This window comes from Gobius niger (genome assembly GCF_951799975.1).
Source record: "Gobius niger genome assembly, chromosome: 21".
NCBI classification, from domain to species: domain Eukaryota; kingdom Metazoa; phylum Chordata; class Actinopteri; order Gobiiformes; family Gobiidae; genus Gobius; species Gobius niger.
Window position 1 is genome coordinate 28,215,055 of NC_136872.1, and position 13,179 is coordinate 28,228,233.

At 47.8% G+C, this 13,179-nt stretch overlaps 1 protein-coding gene across 2 annotated transcripts in view; it reads right to left on the reverse strand.

Moving 5' to 3' along the window:
- The window catches only part of ctc1 (CTS telomere maintenance complex component 1), a 49,166-nt gene that overhangs the window by 1,512 nt on the left and 34,475 nt on the right, over nucleotides 1-13,179 (reverse strand). For both annotated transcript variants that reach the window (XM_079579791.1, XM_079579790.1), the window contains exons 11-20: nucleotides 6,761-6,899; nucleotides 6,462-6,691; nucleotides 6,111-6,256; nucleotides 5,003-5,117; nucleotides 3,648-3,972; nucleotides 3,489-3,581; nucleotides 1,471-1,643; nucleotides 984-1,063; nucleotides 766-901; nucleotides 143-208 (exon numbers count right to left, since the gene is read on the reverse strand). In XM_079579791.1, coding sequence (XP_079435917.1) covers nucleotides 143-208; nucleotides 766-901; nucleotides 984-1,063; nucleotides 1,471-1,643; nucleotides 3,489-3,581; nucleotides 3,648-3,972; nucleotides 5,003-5,117; nucleotides 6,111-6,256; nucleotides 6,462-6,691; nucleotides 6,761-6,899 — 1,503 coding nt within the window. The remainder of the gene's footprint in view (nucleotides 1-142; nucleotides 209-765; nucleotides 902-983; nucleotides 1,064-1,470; nucleotides 1,644-3,488; nucleotides 3,582-3,647; nucleotides 3,973-5,002; nucleotides 5,118-6,110; nucleotides 6,257-6,461; nucleotides 6,692-6,760; nucleotides 6,900-13,179) is intronic.

A 13,179-nucleotide genomic window follows, 5' to 3' on the forward strand; every position in this document is an offset into this window, starting at 1 on the left:
AATGTTTCCCTTTTTCTCCACATTTCTGGACATTGGAGATACCTCGATATTGTGCAGATCTTCCAACTTTCGATCTGATCCTGTAGACGATATATCGTCCAGCTCTACATCGGAGAAAGTCATGGTTTAGTGGTGAGTTTACCTTTGTCCAATGGAGACGACGGAGACGCAGCTGACGGGGACAGACGAGCAGTAAACGGCGCCCGACCTGAGACACACAGCATCATCTCAGTGAGGCTTAGACTGTCGACTGGACCGGGTTTGGTCCAGGACGTTTCACTTCTTTTACAGAAGCTTCTTGTGGCAACTGTGGCTTTGTACTGAAGCATTCAACTCAACCAACCCCAGTCCAGACGATGATCTACGCTTCACTACCAGAATACTACAGCTGCTCATGGAACAAGAGGGTGTTTCTGTCAGATACTCCAAGCCCCGCCCCAAAACGCTCATCGTCCAATCATACGACATTACCCGGATCCTCCCGTAGAAGCGAAAGCTCTGGGACCTGTTTCTCCGTTCAAAGCCGATAAATGAGTGAAAAAAGCCGCCGAGGTCTGTGAGTTTCCTTTTCCTGTCTCTGCCGCTGGAACATCTGTGCGTTTACTCACAGCGTCTCCTCGACGTCACACACGTCACACATTTACAATAATACGACTGATATTTGATCACTGGCCACACCCACATCTAACCTCTGACCCCGCCTTAACTGAGCGCGTCAAAGCGACAGAAACGAGACGTAAATGAGGACGAGGACCCTGTGCTGACCTGGAGACTCTCCTCTGGACACGGCTGAACATCAGGCTGTTGCCGGGCAACAGTCCAGGTGTGAAGGGGGTGTGGCTCAGGTCCAGGTACACATGAAGACTCCGCCCATCGCTGTCACAGACGGTCAGACGCGTTCCTGGAACAATCATCCCATTAACACCTGTATCACCCCAGAGGGACTACCACAGTGTGGCTTTAACTACAGGGGGCGGAGTCACCTGTGTGCGCCGTGTCCTGGCTCCGGTCGGCCACGCCCACTCGGTCCAACACCAAGCCCTGAAAACTGACCAGGTCGGCCCTGAAACAGAACAGACAGACACGGCTCTTTACTCTGATACCGATACCTGAGTATCGGCTCTTTACTGTGATACCGATACCTGGGTATCGGCTCTTTACTCTGATACCGATACCTGGGTATCGGCTCTTTACTGTGATACCGATACCTGAGTATCGGCTCTTTACTGTGATACCGATACCTGGGTATCGGCTCTTTACTCTGATACCGATACCTGGGTATCGGCTCTTTACTCTGATACCGATACCTGGATATCGGCTCTTTACTCTGATACCGATACCTGGATATCGGCTCTTTACTCTGATACCGATACCTGGATATCGGCTCTTTACTCTGATACCGATACCTGGGTATCGGCTCTTTACTCTGATACCGATACCTGGGTATCGGCTCTTTCAGATGGTCCTCACCTGCTGTTGATGACGTCACTGATGCTGCTGAGGTCACATGACTCTGGCGCCGCAGCCAGGGGGCAGGGCACGGAGTGAATCCTCCAATCGGGGCGCACCTGGAGGGCGGAGTCGGCGTGAAGCTCCACCCCAGTCTGTCCGGCGACAGCGCAGCCAATCAGAACGCTGGGATCCTGCGCCGCGGAAAAAGGGAAACAGTTGAATAAATGTGTCTGAGTCATGGGAAGTTTCAAAGTATCTTAGAATCAAAGAAGAGCTTTTGGAAACGGATCAGACTCGTTAAATGTTTGTGTCTCCGGTTGGAAATAAAGAGTTTAAAAGCTTAGTAACGTTCAGTATAATACTATTTATTACTGAGAGACAGCCAAAAACTGCAGCTTAGCAGTTTGGATCAAGATTTTGATTCCACTTTAATGTTTTAATGATATTTTAGGCCTAGGTCATGATCAGATTCATACAGTGCCTCTCGAAAGTATTCATACACCTTGAACTTTTGCACATTTTGTCATGTTTACAACCCTAAACATAAAGATTTTATTTTGATTTTTTTACTGAACGTTCACACACAAGTAACAGACGACTGTGAAGTGAAAGCAAAATGATACATGATTCTGTTACTGTAATAACAGCACAAGTCTTTTGTGGTCTGACTCTACAAGATTAGCACATGTAGAGACTGACATTTTAGCCCATTCCTCTTTACAAAACCTCTGTCACATTAGAAGGAGAGCGTTTGTGAACAGCAGTTTTTGGATCTTTCCACAGATTTTCAATAGGATTTAGGTCAGGACTTTGACTGGGCCATTCTAACACATTAATATGTTTTTATTGAGCCATTCCATTGTAGATTTATCTTTGTGTTTAGGGTCATTGTCCTGCTGAAGGTGAATCTCCGCCCCAGCCTCAGTTCTCTTGCTGACTCCAGCAGGTTTTCCTCCAAAATGTCTCTGTATTTGGCTCCATCCATCTTCCCAACTATTCTTACAATCTCCCCAGTCCCCGCTGAGGAAAAGCAGCCCCACAGCATGATGCTCCCCCCCCATATTTGACACTGGGGATGGTGCACTCAGGACCATGAGCAGTGTCAGGTTTGCTCCATACATAACGTTTGTCTCATCTGACCAAAGCTCCTTCTTCCACATGGAGCTGTGTCCTCCATATGACTTCTACAAACTTCAAACAGGATTTTTTATGGCCTCCTTTCAATAATGGCTTTCTTCTTCCACTCGTCCATGAAGGCCAGATCTGTGTAGATACGACTTATATATATATATATATATATATATATATATATACAGATTCCCCCAGCTCAGCGGCAGGACTTCACAGCTCCTCCAGAGTTATCTTGGGGCACTTGGTTGTATTTCTCACCAGTGTCTCCTTGTTCAGTTTGTTAGTTTAGGTGGACGGCCGTGTCTTGGTAAGTCTGCAGTGGTGCTTTACTCTTTCCATTTCTGAATGATGGATTGAACAGTTGCTCCGGGAGATGTTTAAATCTTGGGAAATCTTTGTATAACTTAAGGCTGCTTTAAACTTCTCCACAGCTTTATCCCTGACCTCTCTGGTGCTCCTGGACCTTCATGATGTTGTTTAGTGACCACAGCTCTGAGGGCCTAAAAGAACAGCTGTAATTATACTGAGAGTAGATCACACACAGGTGCCTCTATTTAACCGTTAGGCCAAGGTGTGAACATTCTGGAGTCATTAGGAATGTTTTAAAGGTGATTTAATGCACTCAGAAAATGCTGTATGATACTTATGCACGCCCCACTTTTCACTTTTCTATTTTTTGAAAAATAACAGAATCATGTATCATTTTGCTTTCACTTCACAGTTGTCTGTTACTTGTGTGTGAACGTTCAGTAAAAAAATCAAAATAAAATCTTTATGTTTAGGGTTGTAAACATGACAAAATGTGCAAAAGTTCAAGGTGTATGAATACTTACGAGAGGCTCTGTAAATGAGTCTCCTCCAAAGGCCCAAAGCGTCATGATCAGATTTATAAATGAGTCTCTGACCTCGGCGTCCAGAGCCACGAGGCGATAGAAGCGGCCGCGCTGCAGCATCGGGAACCATCGACAGGGGGCGCCACAGAACGACAGCGTCAGGCCCTGGAGACAAACGCAGGTATGAGCGTCGCCTTTCACCCGCCCCGCCCCCTGCAGAGTTAGCCCCACCTTCTCCTCTCCGGGCGCCACCTCTCGCTCTGCGATTGGCCGGTTCTTCGGGTCCCGCCCCCACGTGACGACCGGACCAATCGCGGCGGCTCTGAGCGTGAACGCCAGCTCTGACCCCGCCCCCACGTTCCTCCGGGCCACGCCCTCCTTCTGCCCCGCCCGAATCACCACGGACACGCAGGCTCTGGCCCCGCCCCCCGCCTCTTCATCCTGAAGTTTCTGCCTCTTCCTCTGCTCTGACTCCGCCTCCTGACGCAGCTGGATCGTCATGGAAACGGAGGGGCTGAGCACAGTCACCTGGACGAGCGAGAACTGCAGGTAAAGCCTACAGGGACACATTTAAAGCTTTTAAAGACATTTTACTTCATGAAATGTTCATGTGAATGTGAGACCAAAACATTTAAAGGGGGGTATTCTGCAAAATGGACTTTTTCCAGATTTCCCTCATGTTACTCTGTCACTCCCTCATTAAAAACATGGCTGAAGTGTTGCCTTGGCACATTCACGTATTTCTGAGTAATCTGTAAAAACTCTGATGGCGGCCATTTTAGGGATAGGTTTGCCTGAGTCCTCCTAGGAACGCCCCCACCTCCTGGAGACGCCTCCGAGCCGAGTAACCAACCACTGCTCCTCAGCAGAACCCCCTCCCCACTGATGCCACAGACAGCGTGTGGAGGGGGCGTGTCTAAAGGCTCAGAGGTTCTTAAAGAGACAGAGGCCGATTTCAAGACATTCACTACAGCCATTTTGAGAGAGACATTTTATACAAGGCAGTTATTCTAATTTACTGCATTTACAGACCAACAGAAGGTTTGTCATCATTGTAGTGAGATATAGACTGGTGCTATGGGACTGACAAAAGCAGAACACCCCCTCTTTAAAGCAGAACACCCCCTCTTTAAAGCAGAACACCCCCTCTTTAATGACTTTTATTTCCTTCATCTGTTTTTGGAACAGAGATATTGGTCTGACATCAGAAATCTGCTGTTAACATAATTTACTCTGTCCAGAACAGACGAAAGGTCAGAAAAAAACATCTCCATTTTGTCCTCACATTGCTGGACATTGGAGATAAACTCGATATCACGGTATTTTCAGGACCCCCTTGAAAAAGAGATGGTTCATCTCAACGGGGCTATCCTTGAAATAAATGAAATGAAATGAAATTTTCCAGTTTTAAGGAAACTCCCATTTCATGCGGCGTTAATCATAAACCAAGATGGCGGACACAAAGTTCTCCCTTCAGTAACTCTCAGTGATCTCCATCAGCTGAACTCTCTCCCTCCAGCCCCGGCTCTGACCTCCTCCCAGAGCTCGTAAAGCCCCGCCCTCACCCAGACCAGCCCCGCCCTCACCTGGCGTCCCTCTGCGTCACGAAGCGCTCCTGCTCCAGGTGTTCGTACGACGGGAACTCTGACTGGATGAACCGCTCTGTTACCATGGAGAAGCTCCGCACACAGACCAGACAGCCTGCCAATCAGAGCAGAGTTATACCAGACAGCCAATCAGAGCAGAGTTATACCAGACAGCCAATCAGAGCAGAGTTATACCACACAGCCAATCAGAGCAGAGTTATACCACACAGCCAATCAGAGCAGAGTTATACCACACAGCCAATCAGAGCAGAGTTATACCACACAGCCAATCAGAGCAGAGTTATACCACACAGCCAATCAGAGCAGAGTTATACCAGACAGCCAATCAGAGCAGAGTTATACCACACAGCCAATCAGAGCAGAGTTATACCACACAGCCAATCAGAGCAGAGTTATACCACACAGCCAATCAGAGCAGAGTTATACCACACAGCCAATCAGAGCAGAGTTATACCACACAGCCAATCAGAGCAGAGTTATACCAGACAGCCAATCAGAGCAGAGTTATACCACACAGCCAATCAGAGCAGAGTTATACCAGACAGCCTGCCAATCAGAGCAGAGTTATACCACACAGCCAATCAGAGCAGAGTTATACCAGACAGCCTGCCAATCAGAGCAGAGTTATACCACACAGCCAATCAGAGCAGAGTTATACCACACAGCCAATCAGAGCAGAGTTATACCACACAGCCAATCAGAGCAGAGTTATACCACACAGCCAATCAGAGGGCAGAGTTATACCACACAGCCAATCAGAGCAGAGTTATACCACACAGCCAATCAGAGAGCAGAGTTATACCACACAGCCAATCAGAGCAGAGTTATACCACACAGCCAATCAGAGAGCAGAGTTATACCACACAGCCAATCAGAGCAGAGTTATACCACACAGCCAATCAGAGCAGAGTTATACCACACAGCCAATCAGAGAGCAGAGTTATACCACACAGCCAATCAGAGCAGAGTTATACCACACAGCCAATCAGAGAGCAGAGTTATACCACACAGCCAATCAGAGCAGAGTTATACCACACAGCCAATCAGAGAGCAGAGTTGCACCCGACACCCCCCTGTGGAGACGCACCGATCCAGGCCGTGCTGAAGGGGGCGCTCTGCTCCTCGGTGACCACACAGGAGATGGTCCCGCTGGAGTCGCGCAGCTGCAGCGTCTGCGCCTCAGATCCCTCTGTGGGCAACTCCAGCAGACCCACCACCAGCAGGGGGCGCCGCCTGTAACAGCAGACAGGTTACTCACATGACGTCACCGCATCAGCAGCTCCGACAGACGCGTTACAACATGAGCGTTACTGATCAGACTCCTGATTCACTAAGAACGCGTTTATTCACAAACTCTTCATCTTAATATGTCACAAAACAAAACCACATTTATTTCTGTTCATTGTGGTTTCAGTGTTGATGAACTGATGCGCCTCACCCCGTCAGCAGCTCCTCGCCCTCTCCCGGGGGCGTGTCATGGTCGCGCCGCTCGCTCTGGAGGCGGAGTCTGGACCAGGACAGAGCGGCGTTGAGCTGGGCGTAGTTCAGGCTCTGTCCATCGGGCGGCAGCAGCGAGCGCAGCCTCAGTGAGGACCAGCAGAGCGAGAGGAGGCGCGACCGCAGCTCCGCCACACTGAGCACGTGCGGCAGCGAGGGGGCGGGGCCGGCCTGAGGGGGAGGAGTTTAGTATCTGACCTTATAATAAAGCGATAGACGCTGGTGGTACCTGTGTGGTACCTGTGTGAGGCGGCAGGAGTGCGGAGAGTCCATCATCTCTCTGTAAATGTCTCTGTGGAGGGACCGCGGTTTGGGAATCACGCTCTGCAGAATCCTCCACGACAGCAGACACACACACTGCTGCCCCCTGGAGGCCAGACTGAACACACACTGCACTTTACTACACAGACACACACACTGCTGCCCCCTGGAGGCCAGACTGAACACACACTGCACTTTACTACAGACACACACACTGCACTTTACTATAGACACACACACTGCTGCCCCCTGGAGGCCAGACTGAACACACACTGCACTTTACTACAGACACACACACACTGCTGCCCCCTGGAGGCCAGACTGAACACACACTGCACTTTACTACAGACACACACACTGCTGCCCCCTGGAGGCCAGACTGAACACACACTGCACTTTACTACACACACACACACTGCTGCCCCCTGGAGGCCAGACTGAACACACACTGCACTTTACTACACACACACACACTGCTGCCCCCTGGAGGCCAGACTGAACACACACTGCACTTTATTACAGACACACACACACTGCTGCCCCCTGGAGGCCAGACTGAACACACACTGCACTTTACTACAGACACACACACACTGCTGCCCCCTGGAGGCCAGACTGAACACACACTGCACTTTATTACACACACACACACACACTGCTGCCCCCTGGAGGCCAGACTGAACACACACTGCACTTTACTACAGACACACACACACTGCTGCCCCCTGGAGGCCAGACTGAACACACACTGCACTTTACTACAGACACACACACACTGCTGCCCCCTGGAGGTCAGACTGAACACACACTGCACTTTACTACACACAGACAAACACACACTGCTGCCCCCTGGAGGCCAGACTGAACACACACTGCACTTTACTACAGACACACACACACTGCTGCCCCCTGGAGGCCAGACTGAACACACACTGCACTTTACTACAGACACACACACACTGCTGCCCCCTGGAGGTCAGACTGAACACACACTGCACTTTACTACAGACACACACACACTGCTGCCCCCTGGAGGCCAGACTGAACACACACTGCACTTTACTACAGACACACACACACTGCACTTTACTACACACACACACTGCTGCCCCCTGGAGGTCAGACTGAACACACACTGCACTTTACTACAGACACACACACACTGCTGCCCCCTGGAGGCCAGACTGAACACACACTGCACTTTACTACAGACACACACACACTGCTGCCCCCTGGAGGTCAGACTGAACACACACTGCACTTTACTACAGACACACACACACTGCTGCCCCCTGGAGGTCAGACTGAACACACACTGCACTTTACTACACACAGACAAACACACACTGCTGCCCCCTGGAGGCCAGACTGAACACACACTGCACTTTACTACAGACACACACACACTGCTGCCCCCTGGAGGTCAGACTGAACACACACTGCACTTTACTACAGACACACACACACTGCTGCCCCCTGGAGGTCAGACTGAACACACACTGCACTTTACTACACACAGACAAACACTGCTGCCCCCTGGAGGCCAGACTGAACACACACTGCACTTTACTACACAGACACACACACACTGCTGCCCCCTGGAGGCCAGACTGAACACACACTGCACTTTACTACACACACACACTGCACTTTACTACACACACACACTGCTGCCCCCTGGAGGTCAGACTGAACACACACTGCACTTTACTACACAGACACACACACTGCTGCCCCTGGAGGCCAGACTGAACACACACTGCACTTTACTACACAGACACACACACTGCTGCCCCCTGGAGGCCAGACTGAACACACACTGCACTTTACTACAGACACACACACACTGCTGCCCCCTGGAGGTCAGACTGAACACACACTGCACTTTACTACACACAGACAAACACACACTGCTGCCCCCTGGAGGCCAGACTGAACACACACTGCACTTTACTACAGACACACACACACTGCTGCCCCCTGGAGGCCAGACTGAACACACACTGCACTTTACTACAGACACACACACACTGCTGCCCCCTGGAGGTCAGACTGAACACACACTGCACTTTACTACAGACACACACACACTGCTGCCCCCTGGAGGCCAGACTGAACACACACTGCACTTTACTACAGACACACACACACTGCTGCCCCCTGGAGGTCAGACTGAACACACACTGCACTTTACTACAGACACACACACACTGCTGCCCCCTGGAGGTCAGACTGAACACACACTGCACTTTACTACACACAGACAAACACACACTGCTGCCCCCTGGAGGCCAGACTGAACACACACTGCACTTTACTACAGACACACACACACTGCTGCCCCCTGGAGGCCAGACTGAACACACACTGCACTTTACTACACAGACACACACACACTGCTGCCCCCTGGAGGCCAGACTGAACACACACTGCACTTTACTACACAGACACACACACACTGCTGCCCCCTGGAGGCCAGACTGAACACACACTGCACTTTACTACACAGACACACACACACTGCTGCCCCCTGGAGGCCAGACTGAACACACACTGCACTTTACTACAGACACACACACTGCTGCCCCCTGGAGGCCAGACTGAACACACACACACTGCACTTTACTATAGACACACACACTGCACTTTACTATAGACACACACACTGCTGCCCCCTGGAGGCCAGACTGAACACAGCAGGGCGTTTGTTTATGCACTTTGCTTCAGTAGAACTTCCTTTTACTCCATTTGAAATACAGTTGTGCTCAGAAGTTTACAGAAATGGCAGTAATGATCAGATAATATGAAATAATAATATAATATGTTTTTTATGCATAGTTAGTGTTTGTGTGAAGCCATTTATGGTGAAAGTACAGAGTTTGCAGTTTGATCTAAGTCATAGAGAAAATACTAAAATGACTCTGATTATAAACAGAACCTCCTCAACGACCACAAAGACTGGAAGGGGAAACACACAGTATAAGAACTGGAGTGAGTGAACTTTAGATCAGGGTCATTTTGTTGTTTTCTTTCCTTTCCTTATGATTTAAAAAGAGTAAACTCGGCTGTTTCACCATAAATGGCTTCACACAAACACTAACTATGAGTGATCAAAACTTTTTCATATTCTCTCTCTCTTTTTAACCTCTCAACCAGCCTTAACCAAGCACATGTTCTCCCGTTCAGCTTTACCTAAATCTAAAACCTTCTCTAGACCAGTTTAACACCACATTTGAAAGCTAAGACCTTCACATCGGATCTAACATTCTTCCTTGAATCTTCTTTTTTTCTTGGGTGCTTTATTGGTCATGATTAACTTTCTTGTCTCCTGTTTTTGTCTGTTTTTTGTGTTGTTGCTTCTTTGTCGCCTGTTTTGTCGCTCTTTTGTAACTGCGTCAGTGCTTTTTGAATGTCAGCGGAGGTAAAAGCCCCGCCCCAATGACCTCAAAGGCCCTCGTGTAGAAACAGGAAGAGCAAAGAGCAGCAGCAGAGCGGAGCCGCCTCAGATCCAGCACCACATTTACAAGTTTACCTAAAACAGTTTGTAAAATGATCTACACACAGTAATGACATATGAATGAGGTCACATTAAAAACAGGAGACAAATTTATATTCTGTAATCTTTAACAAAGTGGATTAATAATTCTTAACTTGGAATAAGATGTTTTTGCCGCTCTTTGGTTCTGTTGTTACATGAGCTTCCAAACAGCAGGTGGCGCTGTCTTAGGTCTGCTGTGCTTGTGCCTGTTTGCTGTGTTTTCATCCTCATTTCATCGGCACCTCTGGTTTACCGCAGCATTTACTTTCTTCAGTGAATTTAAACAAACACTGATGAGGGAATTCATAAATATCTAATAAGTTTAGACCCAGTGCCGGTTTGAATCCAATGTCATGCTTTTAATATGGCAACACCACCTCATCAGTGGGTAAAACTAACCTGTCTCACGACGGTCTAACCCCAGCTCACCTTCCCTATTAGTGGGTGAACAATCCAACGCTTGCCTTGGGCCCCTTATTTATAGTATATTTGTAAATGAAATTTCTAATGCGCTAAAAAAAAGCACAGTTGATTTCCTATGCTGATGACGTAACTCTTTATGTATCTGCTAATACAAGTAGTCAGTTAAATTGTCTTCTTCAACAACAAATGAATTTAATTTCAAAGTGGGCTACTGAAAATAGGCTAAAAATCCATGCTTTAAAAACTAAATGTATGGTGATAGGCTCAATGAGATCGATCAAACAAGTGCACTACTTAAGTCTGACCCTGCATGGCACGGATATTCAGCAGGTCAGAATTATTGGGAGTCACTATTGATTAAAAAAAAAAAAATCACAAATGATCTCCTAATAGCAGCTGATAATGGTTTACTCTCAATTCTCATCCTCCTCGACTTGACAGCTGCATTCGACACCATTTCACACAGTATTCTTATCGACAGACTCATCTCCATTGGCATCTCTGGCACAGCTCTTAACTGGTTCAAATCATATCTCTCAGATCGCTTTCAGTTCATTCAGTTTAAATCATTTAAATCCCAGGCATTTCCCCTCTCCTCTGGTGTTCCCCAAGGCTCTGTCCTTGGCCCTCTCTTATTTACCATCTACCTTCTCCCCCTTGGCCATATTCTCCGCAAATTTCATGTCAGTTTCCACTGTTATGCTGATGACACCCAGCTCTACCTATCCACCAAACCCACCACTGCTCTCCCTCCCTCTTCCCTCTGTGCCTGTTTACAGGAAATCAAATCCTGGTTCTCTCTCAATTTTCTCAAGCTCAACAGTGATAAAACCGAGGTCCTCCTCATTGGCAAGAAGTCCATCTTATCCAAAACTGACAGCGTCTCCATCAACATTGACAACTCAACAGTCCTCCCCTCCCCTCAGGTTAAGAGTCTGGGTGTCATCCTGGACAGCACACTCTCCTTTCAGGCCCATATCAGCAATATCACCCGTTCTGCATATTTCCATCTCCGGAACATCACCCGCCTCCGCCCCTCCCTCACCCCCAATACAGCTGCCATTCTGGTCCACAGTCTTGTCACATCCCGGTTAGATTACTGTAACTCACTCCTCTTTGGTCTCCCCCAAAAATCACTCCACAGACTCCAGCTCGTCCAAAACTCTGCCGCCCGAATAATCACCAGAACTCCATCCACTCATCACATCACCCCAGTTCTTCAGCAGCTCCACTGGCTCCACATCAAACATCGCATTCAATACAAGATCCTTCTCCTCACCTTCAAATCTCTCAATAACCTGGCCCCTCCTTATCTCACTGAGCTCCTTCATGTGCCTCCTCCCTCCTCACCCTCCGGTCCTCCTCTGCCCCTCAGCTGTCTGTACCTACTGCCCACTTAGCCACCATGGGTGCTCGAGCTTTTAGCCGCTCAGCCCCAAACCTCTGGAACTCACTTCCCGCTGAACTCCGACAAATGACCTCACTGCCCCTTTTTAAATCGCGTCTCAAAACCCACCTATTCAAAGTTAGCTACTTACTTTGATGTGTTTTATTTTGTTATGCTTTTATCATTGTAGCTCATGTAAGGTGACCTTGGGTGTTTTGAAAGGCGCCGACAAATAAAATGTATTATTGATTGACTGGGGAATTCTTCCGCAGTCAATTATTGGTTTTCATGTTCTTTATTATTATTCCTCTTCCATCTTTTTCCCGATTTTCTCCAGCTTTCAGCACCTTCATGCTTTGTGCAATTTATGCAAGTTATGCATCAAAATGTTCCGCATGTTGAGGAGAAGGTGCTGTTACTTTTGGGACTTCTGCAACTTACGGGTTTTCCGCAATCGGCCAAAATGTCGGAGATTTTTCCCATTGACTTATAATGGGGCTGCCGCAAATCCATGCTTTTCTGCACTTTTTTCTGCATTTTCTGCCATTTCTGCACTTTGTGCAAGTTCAGCTTCTGCAACTTGTGGGTTTTGAGAAAAAATTGTCCTTCTGCAGTTTTCCAGTTTTTTTATACGAGAGTTTGACATTTTTGCATTGGTGTGTATGGGGGGAATCCAGCCAATCAGGAGACTCCAGGACTTTCAGCCATTTGTGCTTCTGCCAATCAAGCACTGAGGCCATTTCAACAGTTTGACCAGTTTATGGAATATAAAAGTTTATGCAATATTAACAATTTATGCAAATCAACCACTTTATGCATTTTAAAGCGTTTATGCAATTTACATAATTTATGCAAATTAACCAATTCACGCATTTTACCAGTTTATGCAAATTGGACTATGCAAATTAAGCAATTTATGCAATTTGAACAGTTTATGCAATTTCTGCATTCGCTTCCCGCAATTCCGCAGTCAATCGCAATGGCGCAGCCATTGCAATTCTAGTTATTATTATTATTATTCAACCTTATCTTGGTTTCCACAAATTAAAA